Source organism: Tetrao urogallus (assembly GCF_951394365.1).
Source record: "Tetrao urogallus genome assembly, chromosome: 15".
NCBI lineage: Eukaryota > Metazoa > Chordata > Aves > Galliformes > Phasianidae > Tetrao > Tetrao urogallus.
The window spans coordinates 888,087-903,887 of NC_136828.1; the positions used below are offsets into that span (position 1 = coordinate 888,087).

The following is a 15,801-nucleotide window of genomic DNA, read 5'->3' on the forward strand; positions in this document are numbered from 1 at the left end:
ATTTGATTTTTCTATTTTGGGGGGGAGAAGACAACCCTCTTAAAGAAAAATCTTTATTTTAAGCAGTGATGGAATATTTAAACTAAAGAGACTTTCTGTGTCTGATTGGTGACCTGGACAGATCTTCTTACCTACATGTGCCTACAGGTCAGCAACTCGTGGCTGAGGTGGTCATAAAAGATCTTCGTCCCCACAGGTGTCAAGGAACTGTTTAAACCTTTGATGGGTTATTTTAATTTCTTGTTTCTCAGGTCTTGGCATTTTAGCTAATAACTGAGGTGCTTAAAAGGTGGTTGTCTCTGGCTGTTTGTTCTAAACCAAGCCAATGAGATTGTACAACACAAATCCCCCAACCAGTTTTCATATGTAAACTTTCAAAGACCGAATTACCCACTCCATTTCTGAGAAGAGCACCATTTCAGGTTTATTTTCCTTGGAAAAGGATCACTTATTGAGGGCTTTCATTCAGATGTTAAGATAAGTTGCTTTGGTTTTGCATGACCGGACCGTTGGTCCGGTGATTTCAGCAGTATAAGCTCCAAAATGGTGACAACTTCTAAAGCTCACTTTGAAAGAAAGCTCAGATGTGAGGCTTTACAGCCGGAGGTCACTCTGCACATTGTTCTCTTCAGACATGAAGTGCTCGAAATACTCTTGAAAGAACTCTGAGCTTAGCAGAATGTTCTCTGAAATAAATCAGCGTAAGCCACTGGGAGACCAGGTGCTGCTCTGTGCACACTGTGCTCTATGGGCTAAAGGCTCCGTACTGCCCACTACTCTTCAAAAATACCACTTGGTCCTTTTTCATTAAGGTGGACGCGCATTAAGATGGTGATGTGGTAGCTTTGTTTTTTTCCCCGTTTTTCGCATACTTCCCTGTTAAACACCTGTTTTCCTCATGCAAACTTGCAGTCACTGACTTCTGCCATGGCTGTGTATGTGGATCACCGGACGGAGGCTCCGGATTCAGTGGCCTCCCCTTCTCTTATAACGTGGCACTCTGTCCAACCTCTCCTGGCAGTTGCTTCCATCAGCACAGCGGTAGGAGGCTGTGTGGATATCTACCTGGAGCAGGTGAGCAGTCAGCAGCTTTGCTGCTCTGAAACTTCACTTTGGCATTACGTATGCCTGCAATTCCAAGTTTTACTGATGATGCTTACCAGTTTGCAGGTTAGGCTTAACAATAGAATGGCCACGTGCTTCTTTTTTCTCTTTTTAAACTTTAAGGGAATCAAGTGTACTCAATAATGGGAATTAGGAAAAAAATCATTCTTCCCCTTGAGCCTGCCTTGGTTTGCTAGACCCAGCTCATGGCATCTGAGAGGGCTGTAGACAGCTATTTGCTGTGCTGCTCTCGTATGCTATGCACGAGGGGCTCGTGTAGCACTTCAGTTTGCACCATTTCCAGGGGAAAATAAGAATCTGTGCTATTTAGGGAAATGGTGCAGCAGATGCACTGAAAACTTTGACATTTGTTAATATGAGTATTCTATAAAATGCATAACTTTCAGAGTGTGTTATGAAAAACTGTCATCCACATTTGATAAATAGGAAAATAAATAGAGGTGTTAAACAATTTGCCTGAAATAATGCAGCAAACTATGCTCAGAGGAGAGCCTACCTTTTGGAGCTAATTAAGCCTTAGTTTATTGTATTATTGGTGAAGAGCTTTATTGTTTTTCTTCTTTTTTTAAACTGAAATGTGGTGGGGGCCATCATATCGTTCTTATAGGAATCTCCTGTTTAGTGAGAGCTCTTTGTGCATGCTGTGAGGGAGGAATAGCCTTGCAAAGCAGAGGGAAGCTGTCACTTAACACCACTGCGTTTTCAGCAGCTATTTTCAAGTGGCTGTGCTGCATATCGTAGCACACCCATGCATGTGAAATAGCCAGAAATACGTGGTGTAGCCACTTCTTGTGTCTTACCAGATGTTCTGATGCAAGTCAGTTCTTTTAGACAAGAAAATATCTTGTTGGCTGGGGAGTAAATCTGAAGGTTTAGCTGCATTCTTGTGTTGATCGTGCCCTTTGTTTCTGTTGGCAGGGAGAACACGTTCCTGACGCACATGTGGAGAGAAGCTCTCAGGTCACATCGCTCTCCTGGCACCCTTCCAGGCCGATCCTGGCAGCTGGCTGGGAGACTGGAGAAGTCGTCATACTTAACAAACAAGACAAGGAGCTCCACACCGTGCCGCCAAACCACAGCACCAAAATCTCTATCCTACAGTGGAGCAGCAATGGCTCCCGCCTCGTGTCTGGTGACAGGGTAAGCACTCAGCTGTCAAACCTTCATCTGGAATACAGTGCGTGCCTTGTGATGGAAAGGATCACGGAGTGGACTGCAAAGGAAGGGAATAGGTGCAGGAGCAGGGGAGGGATACATTTCTGTGCTTTAGGTACAAATTAAAATGGTTAGGGAGTGAAGACAAATGTAATTGTGTTAACTTTTCTACAGTTCTTTCAATTTGTCTTTAAATGAGCATCTCTAACCTCGCTGAGGGCAGTGAGGCACTGGAACAGGCTGCCCAAGGAGGCTGTGGATGCCCCAGTTCTGCAGGCATTCGAGGCCAGGCTGGATGTGGCTCTGGGCAGCCTGGGCTGCTGGTTGGTGAGCTGCACACAGCAGGGGTTGGAACTGGATGAGCACTGTGGGCCTTTTCAACTCAGGCCATTCTGTGATTAGAACAGTAGGTCAGGATTTCAGGCTGTTTGATGCACGGAATGTTTGAGGTGTGGGTGATTTCAATTGCTTGTCCCTGTGTATGCAGGAAGTTTGCTTTTCAACTAATATGAATATTATTAAGCTAATATGAATTGTACTTACTGTATGGAAAATACTTTGGAAATGGTTGAAATATCAGTCTATTGGAAGCTTGTTACCCTTTATGTAGTGAAACGAGATGTTAATAATAAATATCTACTATTCAGGACTAAGCATTCACAGAAGATTCCGATTTGTCAGCTCTTGAGTGAGCAAATGGTGACAATGTGCTTTTTTACATTCTTTCTGATAAATCTGAGCATGCCCAAGAATTTTGCTTCAGTTCTCAAGACTTTTACCTATGATTTGGAGGGAAATGTAATTTTACATCATCCTTGTTAAAATTCTTTTGCCCTTTCTGCATTTGACAGAAATGCAGAAATTAAACATTGAGTCGTGATTGCATTTATCCTCTTAATTAGAAAAGATGTTGCCTGAAGGAAGGATGATAACAGTAACTGGGAGTTCATGTGGAGAATATGTTAATGTAACTGCTGTTCACATTCACGTGGCACTTGGGAACAGACTTTTTCAAATTGGTTTTTGGTGTTGGATCACAATAAGTCTCCTTAAAACAGGTGTAGGGTCAGTAATACCACTGCTTTTGTTGCCTGCATTAACAAAGCAAAATGAGGTTGAACTTTGCATCGCAAGTTGTTGTTTTGTTCATGCAGTGCTTATACAGAGGACATCCAAATGCCATTTGTTTCATAACAAAAATAAATAATAAAGTTCCAGCTGTGAAGCTGCAGCGTAGGTCAGCTTGTTGGGACAGTTCAGGCACATGACATGCTGATGCTTTTTGCATCTCTGCCTTCTTCATCCATATTTTCTAGTCTCTGGGGCTCTATGCATTCTGAGCTGGCACTGCCAAATGCTTATTACCTCCAAAACCTGCACCAGGCTCTAAGATTTGCACAGTGGTTGCACTTTGGTTTGTGCTTGTGTTCCTCCTTGCAGCAGAAGGCACAAACTGAGATTGTTTGTGTGATGGTTCTCACCTACACTGCAAATACATGTTATAGAAAGTATGTGTTTGAACAGAAAAAAGACAGTGAATATATATTCCTAGTTTTTATATTCAGTTGATAACCAGATTAAATCTTAGGAGTGCAATCTGTTGTAATGAAATTCATTTGAAATTCTGAGATTTGTTTGTAAGATTGAAGTTCTGTTTGGAATGAAGTAAGCAGGTGAAAGTTAGACAAATGTTAAGGGAGGGGCAGACAGCAAGGCTATGAAGTTCTTTCATTGAGAAATGGTAGAAATTTTGTCACTCAAAATTCTTTTAAAATCAGACTGAAAGAAATGGGGCGCAATTATTTTCCAGCATCAACTTCCATTGACTACTGTTGCATTAATTAGCTAACTAGCCTTGCTTTCTTTAACTTGTGATTCTTCTAGAGACTGGATTCTCACATATGTGCAACGTGTGATGAATTAACCGCGGTCTTTTTTTTCTTTTTAGCATGGTATCTTGTTTCTATGGAGAATGGACCAGCGAGGTCGAGTGCAAGGTCCTCCCGTGCTGAAACACGACTATGGAAAATGTCTGTCGCACTGCATCTTCCGACCGCCCCCTCCTGGCGAGTAAGTACTGTGTCCTGCCGCAGCGCAGGTGGACCAGCTCTGTTAACAGACCATTTCTATTTAACATCTTTATTAATGATCTTGACGAGGACATTCTGGCTTGGATCAGGAATGATGTGGTGAGCAGGACCAAGGCAGTCATCCTGCCCTGTACTCAGCACTGGTGAGGCCTCACCTCGAGTGCTGTGTTCAGTTTTGGGCACCTCAATACAGAAAGGACACGGAGGTGCTGGAGCAGGTCCGAAGAAGGGCAACAAGGCTGTGAAGAGAATATGTTGGAGAATTGCCTATGAGGAGAGATTGAAGGAACTGGGGCTGTTCAGTCTGGGGAAAAGGAAGCTGAGGGGAGACCTTGCTGCTCTCTTCCAATACCTGAAATATGATTACAGAGAGAGTGGGGCTGGTCTCTCCTCACTGGTGACAGGACAAGGAGAAACGGCCTTAAGTTTCATCAGGGGAGGTTTAGGTTGGATATCAGGAAATGCTTCTTTACAGTAACAGTTGTTAGGCACTGGAATAGGCTCCCCCAGGGAGGTGGTTGACTCACCATCCCTGGATGTGTTTAAAAACCATTTGGATGTGGTGCTCAGGGATGTGATGTAGGTGTAGGCTGTAAGAATTAGGGTACTATGGTTGGGTTGTGGTTGGACTTGATGATCTTTAAGGTCTTTTCCAACCTGAGCAATTCTGTGATTCTATGATTTAATAAATAATAATAATACAAAACTGTGCTTGTAGTTGTCCTCTGGTTCCAAGCTTTTCTTCCTCTCTATTTGCAGCAGAGGCTGTTTGTGTTCTGCATGCAGTGACAAGTCTTTCGTTTTGTCAACATCCCTCTCACTGTTGCTGTTCATTCTTCTTTCTTTAGTTCTTCAATCAGTGACATTTGCCAATTAGAAAAGCACAAAGCACACTGGAAACAGTTATTCATGAAATTATTGGCAAGAATAACTGAATTCTTAAATCTGTCTTTTCTCTTCAAGAAAGAAGTAGTAATAAGGTATAATATTAAGGAGAAAACAAACAAACAAACGGATTTTTCTTTGGGACATTGTTTCACATCTCTCTAAAAATAATAATGCTTAAAGGGGGAAAAAAGGGTGAAGCAATACAAGTGAAAACTGGTACTAAATGAGCTTTATATCTTTCGGGAGTTAGTTGATTTCCAACCAGTGCATGAAACATCTTTCTTCTCTCTTTACAGTTCTATGAAATATTCCTTTCTTGGGGATGGAATGTATTCTGTTATGTAGGGAATTGGAAATGAAGTATCTTTTGTTTGCAGAGACTTCCTACAGCTGGCAAAAGCTGCTGTGAGTGGTGATGAGAAAGCCTTGGATATGTTTAACTGGAGAAAAGCTGGAACAGAAGCACCTTTGAAAACAGGACTCCAGGAAGGACTGTCCTTCTTTGTCACCTTGACTGATGGTAAGAGCAAGAACACTTTTTTCAGTTGCTGTGAACTTGCCTGTTAGTGGTTCAAAACAGTTTAATGACTTAGATTTCTGCTACATTCCACCCCTTCCCGGCTTGAACCAATGATTGAGCAGGTTGCAGGTAAGCCTTTCCCATTACAGTGATCCAGTACACCATGATGCTTCATACAATTTGCCTGTCACGGTGTAGGTTGACAAAATGAGATGATTGATGATTGGTTCATGGTTGAAATTCATGTTCCTCTGTGGGCCAGTACTCGATGGTTTCCTGGAGGCACATAGCTGCTTGGACCAGGGAAGATTTGGCTTGCATTTCATCAGTTCCATACAGTCCACCCCCAGGTGTCATGCTGATCTTTCAGTGACATTGGATGTCATGTTGCCACTCCCAGTGATCAGAAGAGACTCGGGGGACAGCACAGATGTTTCAGAAGTACCAGAAGGTGTAGGCCTGCCCTCCACAGCAGGATACATGCCATGTTCCTGTCCTGGGTCAGTACTAAAGCTTGCACTAGGGCATGTCCTGGCCAGATGTACCATACCCATTGGCTCAATATCAAGGCTCTGTAACTATATTGGGTACCAAAGGGGGAGTCCAGATTTGTCACAGAACCATGATTAAGGTCCCCTTAGGAATGAAAACCAGAGTGCTGACCATGATGCCTGCAGGCCATGCGCCTGTTACTGGGGGGACTACAGATCCTCCAACCTCCAATAATCTCCCCCAAGGTGCAAGTAGGCCACACAACTTTGGTCTAATTTGCAACTTCCAAGGCCATTCTTTTTTATGGGTACAGGGTTCTAGGTTTTCAGGGGCAGTGAGCAGATTATTGTCTTTGCAATTTGGGGTCTTACCTGACTATCTATGCCTGCAATTTGGATCCTAAGGGGAGGCCCATGTTGTCTGTAGCATCTTTAGGGCACAGGGTTTGCTGTCTCTAGGCCTTTTGTTCAGGTCCCACAGGGTTTTGTAGAGTCTTTTTGTCCACCCCAGCAGGGACTGAGAGTCTATCCCATCAGATTATATGGCAGGTGGAATTGCCACTCAGTGTTGTTTTCTTCTGCCCAGAGTTGTACCACCAGTAAAATGAGTTCCTCAGTCACTCTCAATGACTCGAGGTGTCCTGTAGGCAGCCATCAGTTTGGTGAATGCTCTGAAGGTATTATGCCTGGTTCACTGTTGGCAGTGTATAGGCCTGCATTAGCCCACTGGCTGTGTTGATTCAGGTCGGGGCATATCTTGCCCCCTCAGATCAAGGGAGGGGCAGTTGTGTGTTGTATGTTGATATGTATTTGTACATGTACAATGTACAATGTAGTTGACCTGCCATTGCTGGAGAGGATTGTTTCCTCTTGCAAGATGGGCTGATATTTAGGGCAACAGTCTTTGTCTCATACTGGAGCAAGCATTGCAGTCTCAGCATGCCTTGGCATTGTCAGATAGCTGTATGGGCAGCCCCCATGCTTTAGCAGCTGTCCACACTGTCTTTTATCCTGCATGCTGCAGCTTCTGACATAACCAATGGGCGATGTTCTCAGATGGTGAATCCTCAATCCATCCAATTCGGGCCATCATGTTGGCTTCATCATTTCCTGGTGACTGTAGAGGTTGGTGCCAGAAACGTGGTAGACATGTACAGTCCTGTGTCTAACCACATTCTGTATGTCCAACCACAAATCTCTGCCCCAGATTGGTTGGGTGTGGGTGGTCCATTCCTGGATGGCCCACTGTGCAATCCAAAGGGTGAGCCCACAGTACACAGCCCAACTGCCTGTGCAGATATTCAGTATATCATCACGGGGTTCCTTGATTATAACCATCCACACAGCTCACAGCTCTGCCCGTTGGCTACTCTGACTGTCCCCCTCTTCAAACCAGATTATTTTAGTGGAGGGATGGTATGCCACTGCTCTCCACTTGCTCGGGTTACCCTTGCTGGACCCGTCTGTACATCAGGCATCTTCAGGAATGGGATATTTCCCTTCTTGAACAGGACTCTTCTCTGATAGAGAGATCACTGTGGTGATGAAGACAAACTATTCCTGTGCCCGAGATAGGCAACCCATCTGCCATTGTCTGTACTTGGGCTACTCCTGTCTTAGGAAGGTGGGTCAGATCTTTCACCCAGCCCTGAATTGGCAAGGTGGTCTTAACTACGACTTCAGTTGTTTGGGTTATTGGCTCTACTGCTTGTAATACGGAATAGGCAGCCAATAACTGTTTTTCAGTCATGCTGTACCTCACTTCTGCTCCATGCCAAACCTGAGACCAGAACCCAACTGCAGTTCAAAGAGAATTTTGGAACTGCCATAGGCCCCAGCCAAACCCATCCTGAGTTCCATGGACATCTAGTTTGGCTGGAAGGGTAGGACTGAATATACCCAGTGCCTGGGCCTGTCCTGACAACAGGTTGGTGAATGCACACACGTTTGTGGCAGGCCATGAAAGGTCTGCTGCCTGCCTCCCCATGTAAATGCAAACTGACCTTGGGATTCTTCATGGATGGCAATACTGAAGAATGCATTTGCCAAGTCTAGGACACAGTGGTAGGTTTTTATGTCCCTACTCCATCCCTGTGTCCATCAGAGAGGCAATATTGGGTACGGCTGCATGAACAAGAAACATAACCTTATTTAATTCTCTGTAACCCAGTGTCATTCTCCATGTGCAGCCTGACTTCCCCACTGGCCATATGGGGGAATTACACGGGCTATGTGCAGGTCTTACGATCCCAGCATTTTCTAGCTCCTGCAGCATTCTAGAGATTTCTCCTTGCCCCTCCAGGAGTCTATACTGTTTAGTATTAGTATTTTGGCATGTATTTGACAAGTGAACAGGCTTAAGTTTTGCATGGCCTCTTAATATCACCTGCCCCACCTGGATGCTAACACATCCCTTTCTCAGCCTGAATGGTCATCTGGAGAGTCAGACCCCATGGGATGTCTATGCCCAGTATGTACTCTGGGACTGGGGCAACAGGCACCTTATACTCCTGGGGTGGGAGACACCCAACCCCCAACCTCTATGTCTGGGTTGCAGGGATGGTCTGGCCCCCAGACCCACCAATCATCACCTCATCTCCATGGAATTTGCTTGGATCACCAGAAATAACTGACGTTTCTGCATCCATGTCAACTAGTGCCATAACTTGCTGTATATTCTTTCAGGACCAAAAAAAATCATCAATTCAACAGAGGGCCTCCGGTCCCATCTGGGAGCCCTAAGCGCAGGGGAGCTGGCATCCCGTATCATGCGAGTAACTGTGTAATTGCCAATTCTTTTTCTTCAGGCAGCTTGGGCATAGTGGCCTGGGTCACCTGAGGAAGTTTTTCCTTTTATTGGGAGCTAGGAAATCTTCCAGGTTCCATCTTCTTGTTGGTATTTTTTCAGTAATTCTCACCCCAGGTTTTTTGGGGTGATTTTGAAGTTTTTGATTGTCCTCTAAGCGTCTCCATAGCTGGAGGAGGACACGATAGGGCTTGTGATCAATTTCAGCAAATTGCACCCCAGCCTGGATTGAGTCATTAAACATCTGCTTTCAGGATACCCTTATGGGTCCCTATTGAGTCTGTGGGGTGGGTTTCCTGGTTTTAGTTGCATAGTGGACCTTGGCCCCTTCTAACATTTGGATATTTCACCTGTTCTGAAAGCACTCTGTCTCCTCTAGATCAGCCACCCATTGGACAGCTTGTTGGATGATGGACTCTAAGGCCACTAAAGGGCTCAGTATGGACATCAGTGTGCCATATGGGTTGGGAGGGGCTGGTTGTAGTATGAGGTCCCTCATCCCTGCTGAGAATTTAACCAGGTCAGGACTCTCGAATGTGTTATTATGAATGACCTCCTTCATCCCTTGTTCTCTGATACAGTGTTGGAGCTCTTCCTCTGAGGTCCATAAACCAGCATTTAGCAGTACATACCTTTCTTCGGCCACATAATTCTATGTGCTGCCATTATCCATTGAATTAAGGAATGGTTTTGTTCATTATGTATTCCTTTGCATACAGCCTGAGAGCCGGATGCGTGGTAACAGATGCAAGTTTGGAAATCTCAGGCCCATTATTTACCACATTTTCAGCCCCCATACCCTATGATCTCAAAGGCCAAGCTGGGATGCTCTCTAGGGGTCTTTGCTTAAATTTTTGCAACAAGTCCATAAGCTCAGCAGCTGCATATGGACATGCTGTTACTTGTAGTGTGGTGTGGGCAGGGGGCAGCTCTCCAGGTGCCCACCCTGCTGGTCTGTCCTGGAGTTTCTTTGTCTTTTCTGTTATTACTGGGCATATTTCTAGAGGATCTAAGGTTCCCAGATCTTCTAGTTGGATTTTAGTCTGCTTGGCTTTCTTTTTGTTCTTGGGTTCAACTAGGATCCAAGGATCCTGCTGGTCCAAGTCTTTTTCTCCTTCTAATGACATGGGTCTTAATTTCAAAGAGGAAATTCTATTTAAAGGTGGGGCAGTTTGCCCCGTCAAAGGTGTAATTTTCTTTTCCAGTTGTCTAATATGTGCTTTTTAAAGCTTTTTCTCATCTTGTAATTCCTCCTCCAAGGAATGATATGCATTAATAGTGAGAAGCAGCTGCCATGCCACAGCAGATGCTGCTGCAACTCTTTCCTCAGTTATCAAAAGATTTTGTCCTCACTCTTTCAGGAAGTCAGCCATTTTTGAAGGGGATTTAATAATAGCTCTTATAGGTCCCCACTGTTCAATAATCTGTGCAGAAATTAGCCATGGGGAACCCAGGAATCTCCGAGTTTTCCCTGGGAGTTCCTTTTTCAGTGTATTAGTAGTCCCAGTGAACATCCAATGCACCATTTTTTAATTTTTTTTTAGATAATCCATCCTAAATAAGTGTCTGACTGGCTCACCAAGTGTAATGCTGTAACATGGTGGAAAGTACAGCAGTAATAGGGAGTGGCACAATCCTGAGCTACAGCAAATGAGAACAAGCCCAAACGCAGCAGTTGCAGACACAAAGGAAGAAAAACTGCTTACCTTTGTAAGGCCTCTGGTAAGCAGGGATCTCCAATGAGATACCTTTGCCTCCATTGCCAGCCCTTAAATGAGGGCTGGGAAGGGATGGGTCTTGGCTTCACCCCTTCTGGTCACTCAAATGTATTGCATGCACCTGAGCTCCCCTGGATTGGCTCTGCCTTCCCACCAGGTACTGAATCACTGGTTCAGGAGTGTGTTAGCATTTCTGCTACAATTACCAACTAACTTTCTTCCTCCTCATGATGCCTTTTGTCTCCTGCTTACCTGTTGGATCTAGAGCTAGAGTGTGAGGCAATCACTGTAATGAATACATAATCCTTTCCATTCAAGTGCTGACAACTCCAAAAACTATTGAAGTTATGCTGGCTCTACAGCTCAATTACAGCATGATTCAGTGTTTACGTTCATTATGGTAGTGGAATTAGACTCTATAATGAACACCAGCACGCTCACTGCCTTACAGTTGCGTCGTTGCCTAGCGGTACGCTGACCTTGCTCAGCAGCAGGCTCTGCCTTCATTGCATTTGGGAGGTGTAAGCTTCTTTCCTAAACATGAACCGTTCAGATTTAAAAGGGTTACAGGACACATTTTGTTTTGTTTTTAATGCAAAGGTGGTGGATGAAAATCTCTGGCTCGCTGTGTGCCTGTTAGCAGCTGATTTGGTACACAGCCCCATCTAGAGACAGACTCGGAGTCCTGCAAGTGGGTGTACTCAAAATTCTCTTTGTTTCCAGGCCTCCTGTTTAAACTTTAATTTTCTACCGTATGGCACTGGTGGTTTCTTTTCTGAGCTTTCTCATTGCACGGGTTGATGTCATTTGGACTCGGTTCTTATTCTAGAGGGTGGTCTGTCAGAATGAGTGAACATTTTCATAGTGTGTAAATGTGAACTGCAGTTGTGATTTTTCATCACAAACTTGTTCTAATGAAAACAAATTAAATTGTTGCTTTAACGTTTTTAATGCTTTAAACATTGTGAATGCAATTGTAAAAGGTCTCAGAATTGACTTGACTAAAGCCAGGAGAGCAGCATCATTTAAAGCTAAACTGGAATGAGCAGTGGAGCTCCTCAAAAGATGGTAAACCTCTGTTTTAAGTACGAGCCTAGATCCATTGCTGCACTCAAAATGCTGATCAATGTAGTTAAAAAAAAATAATTCAGACAATATGTGACACAAGATACTGATGTAAAGAAAGGATGCCTGATTGTTAGCAGTTCTAAAATGTTGCTTTGTAATACTCTCAGCACCACAAAAAATCTTCAGTGCAAAGCATTTGAGATGACTGGCACAGGCATTGGGGATAACGTGGGTCTGTAAGGCATCCTGAGCTTCCTGCTGGTGGACTTTTGTTTGTAGCTGCAGGGATCTGTTCCCTTGTCTTGCACGTGTGCTGTGAAGAATGCTGTCTGTGAGCCAATTCCAGGTTCTGTAGATGATGGGCTGTTACAAAGGATGGCTGCAATAAGCCTTTCTCTTTCTCTAAGGACTGCGTTGGAGAACTGTTTGAACAAGAGAAACTTCAGTGTTTATTTTAGGTAGAAAATTTAGCAGTATGATCACAGGTGGGACAGGAGTTCGGAACTTTTTGAATGTAGGTAATGGAGATGATGTGTAGAGAGCCATAAATGGAAAGATTCTTTTAAAGCTACATCATGTTACCCTTTAGGTACAACATTTCAGCATAGATCCTCGGTGATCAGACTTACGCCTTTGTTTTCTACTTCAGCTTCTTTTGGGCATGTTTCATTTCACAGGGCAAATTAAACTTGCAGCAAATTGAAATACCACATTTATATATTTGTTAGGAAATGGTATATCTGTAACATTGGCATCTGTCAGGTTGCAGCAGGTGGTTTCAGTAATCTCATCTGCAAACTGCTAGGTGCTATAGGGTTTTTCATTGCTTAGCTCTGCCTAGGACTTGGGCATTGCCACCATGTAACTGGGCAGTGCACGCTGCCTGAAGTGTTTCAGGTGAGACACAATCCTGTTTGCTTGTTCTGATTCACTGCTACCCTACCTGGTATTTTGTGGAACTCCTGTAGAAAAGCTGCTCACTGTGTGCTGGGGTGTTCCTGAACAATGAGGAACTCCATGTGCTCAGGCTTCTGTAATCTAAACTTTGCTGTGAGTGTATTAATTCTTAGGTTCTTTCACAAATTATGACTACTGAAGATTTTAGAAGCCATCATTTGGCCTTTGCATACCTGCACACATATGCAGAAAGTGTTTTTAGTTGAACAGTATTTGTGATGCCACCTAAATGGTTTGCATCTGGATTTTCTAGGTGAGCGAAAGCGAATGATTTTGATTTCTTGCCACAGTCAGCTCTTGTCATTGTCCACATCCAGAGACAAACTGTGAGACAACAGCTGTGGTTGTTTTTCTTTTAGCACTCGAGGACTATTTTATTGAAGTTACAAGGAGCAAATTCAATTTCTATGGCTACAGGAGCTGTTAACTAAGAGCTGTGTAACTGTTTATGTGTACTATAGGTTCTGTGCACTACATGAATGAGAAAGGAAAGACAAGCCACATATTGTCAGCTGACAACCTTGTACAGAAGCTTCTGTTCATGGAGAAAAAAGATGCATTGGTTGTAATAACGGAGAACCTGCTGTTGTCCTTGCATACAGTTACTCTCGAGGGAGATGCCAAGGAGCTCATGAAGGTGAGAGTCACACAACAAAGTAGAGCTGCAATATTTAATCTCCTCTTAGGATTTTTTAAAATTATTGTTTCCTTCACTCAGAAATGAATCAGCTTTTTTTCTCTGTTGTTATCTTGGAGACCAAGTATACGAGCATTTAAAGGTGAAACAGAAGTGTGCTACTGAACTTGGAGAGATGGGTTTTGTCTTGCTCTTGTGTTTTGTCTTAGTTTCTTTCATTGTGATCCTGTGTTAGTTTTTTTTACTCCTTAATGTCTTACTGAATTAAAAGGGGATACTCTTAAAATTGATACGTAATTTTGGTGCAATCAAATGTTTGTTAAAACATTTCATGGAGAAATAGTTACAGGTTATATGTCCTCATTTTCATCACCATCAGTTGCTCGGTTGCCTATTTCATATTAGCAGGAGCAGTGCCTTCCTTGTTGTGATGCTCTTTTTCTGTAAGTCTGAAAGATGGCTTTGTTCTCACTTTGTGACAGTGTCCTCTGCAGCTGCAGAAGTCCCAGTAGACTTTAAACAAAAACTCCCCAAGTCACAGAATTACTTTTATGTCACTACATTGTTATTTGTGTAGGGCTGAAAACCAAACTGACATCTTCCAGTAGGTACAGCCACCTTGACCAACGTGCAGATAAAATGCTGTACTGTTGGGGCGTACTGCTTTGAAGGTGAGGAAGGGCCTTCATATTTGTTTTCTGGTTTTCTTCAACTAAGATCAGAAAAGGGTGGGCACTTCTGTGCCACAGGAGTGTCAGCTTTTTATTAATTGGTGGATGCCCCATCCCTGCAGGCATTTGAGGCCAGGCTGGATGTGGCTCTGGGCAGCCTGGTCTGCTGGTTGCAGCACACAGCAGGGGGTTGGAACTGGATGAGCACTGTGCTCCTTTGCAACCATTCTATGATTTTGCAGTTAACACAATACTTACCAAATCCCAGGAGATCCAATACAAGAAGAAACACTGTTCCTTACCTGCTTGCCTGACTGCAAAACTTCTTTTTGTGAATGTATACATCTGATTTAATGGTTTAATGGTGGTCACTCCTTGGTTTCTATGAATCATCACACAGGTCAGGGTTTACGTTTGAACTCTGGGGTCATACTGTACAATTCAGAGGCTTAGACATTCAGAGTGTTGATTCTACCTTCTGTCACTTTTCTGTTTTCACTTTTGTTAACAGGTGAAGTTGAGTGGGAAAACTGGTAATTCTGCAGACATCTTTTTAATAGACCATAGCCTTATTGTTACAGCAATGGGTGAGACAGTACTCAGGTAAGAATCCTGTTTTTAAGCTGTTCTTGCTGCACATGAGAAATCTGACCAAGCGATTTCTAGTCTCTTGAGTTCTTTGGGTTGTGTGGGTGTTTGGTTTTCTTTACCTTATTGACATGAGAAAGCCACTTTGCTGTTCTTTCCATCTTTATTGTCCGATTCTTATGATAATTATGGCAATAACAGCAGGAAAAAGTGCTTATTTTCTAGGACTTCTCTTTTACTGCAATATAACACAAGTATTACAGTGATTTCTTTCCATAATTCATTGAACACTATGTTACTTTGCCATGCTGCTATGTTATAATGTTATGTAGTTTTAAAACTACTTTTTCTGGAGTCTTTTTAAAGTACTACACTGTGGTTTTTTTTCCCTTCTGCCTTTACTGTGACTCACTGTACTTATTTCCTCTGAATCTGAGGGGTGAGGAGAGGAAGAAGGGAATTCCATTCACATCTGTGGTTCACTTGAGTCTCTGCCTGCTACTGCCAGGAAGAATCTGTTAATGTTGTGACAAAGTGATAAAGATCAAGTATTGAGCAAGAAGGAATTTGATGTTTAGTTCTAGAGAATATATCAGCAGTCCGAAGGGCTACAGGTTGAGATAGGGAATACTGGAGCCACAAAAGAGGAGGGAGAGTACTGCAGCTATGCCTCATTTTCTTGTTGTTTTCCTTAAAACTGGGTTTGCTTTTGACTCCTTTCACAAAATATCTTGCATCCTGAAAAGTCGAAGGCAAACAGGAGATTAAGAAGTTCTCATTCCAGAGGCAGCTGCTGGCAATTTCACTTTAAAAATTAAGTATGTATGTGTTATCAGTGACAGGTTGTAAGGTGCTGGGACAGGCTGCTCAGAGAGGTGGTGGATGCCCCATCCCTGAAGGTGCTCAAGACCTGTCTGGATGGGCCTTGGGCAGCCTGACCTACTGGCTGCGTCAGGAGGGCTGGAACTTAGACCTTTGAAATCTCTTCCAATGTAGTTCATTCTGTGATTAAGGCAATAGCAGATTAGTGCCTTGTACAAGTCCTCCTGACAGTTTAGCAAGATAGCTGGAAGGAGAAGCATTGTTA

General features: G+C 43.4%; 1 protein-coding gene across 1 annotated transcript in view; it reads left to right on the forward strand.

Annotated features, from left to right (window-relative positions):
- Positions 1 to 927: 927 nt before the first annotated feature.
- IFT140 (intraflagellar transport 140) overlaps positions 928 to 15,801 on the forward strand; it is a gene marked incomplete at both ends in the record, with an annotated part of 76,648 nt that continues 61,774 nt past the window's right edge. Inside the window, 6 exons of the mRNA XM_079542971.1 lie at positions 928 to 1,074; positions 2,044 to 2,265; positions 4,229 to 4,350; positions 5,636 to 5,778; positions 13,280 to 13,455; positions 14,638 to 14,729. Of these exons, the coding sequence (XP_079399097.1) occupies positions 928 to 1,074; positions 2,044 to 2,265; positions 4,229 to 4,350; positions 5,636 to 5,778; positions 13,280 to 13,455; positions 14,638 to 14,729 (902 nt within the window). The remainder of the gene's footprint in view (positions 1,075 to 2,043; positions 2,266 to 4,228; positions 4,351 to 5,635; positions 5,779 to 13,279; positions 13,456 to 14,637; positions 14,730 to 15,801) is intronic.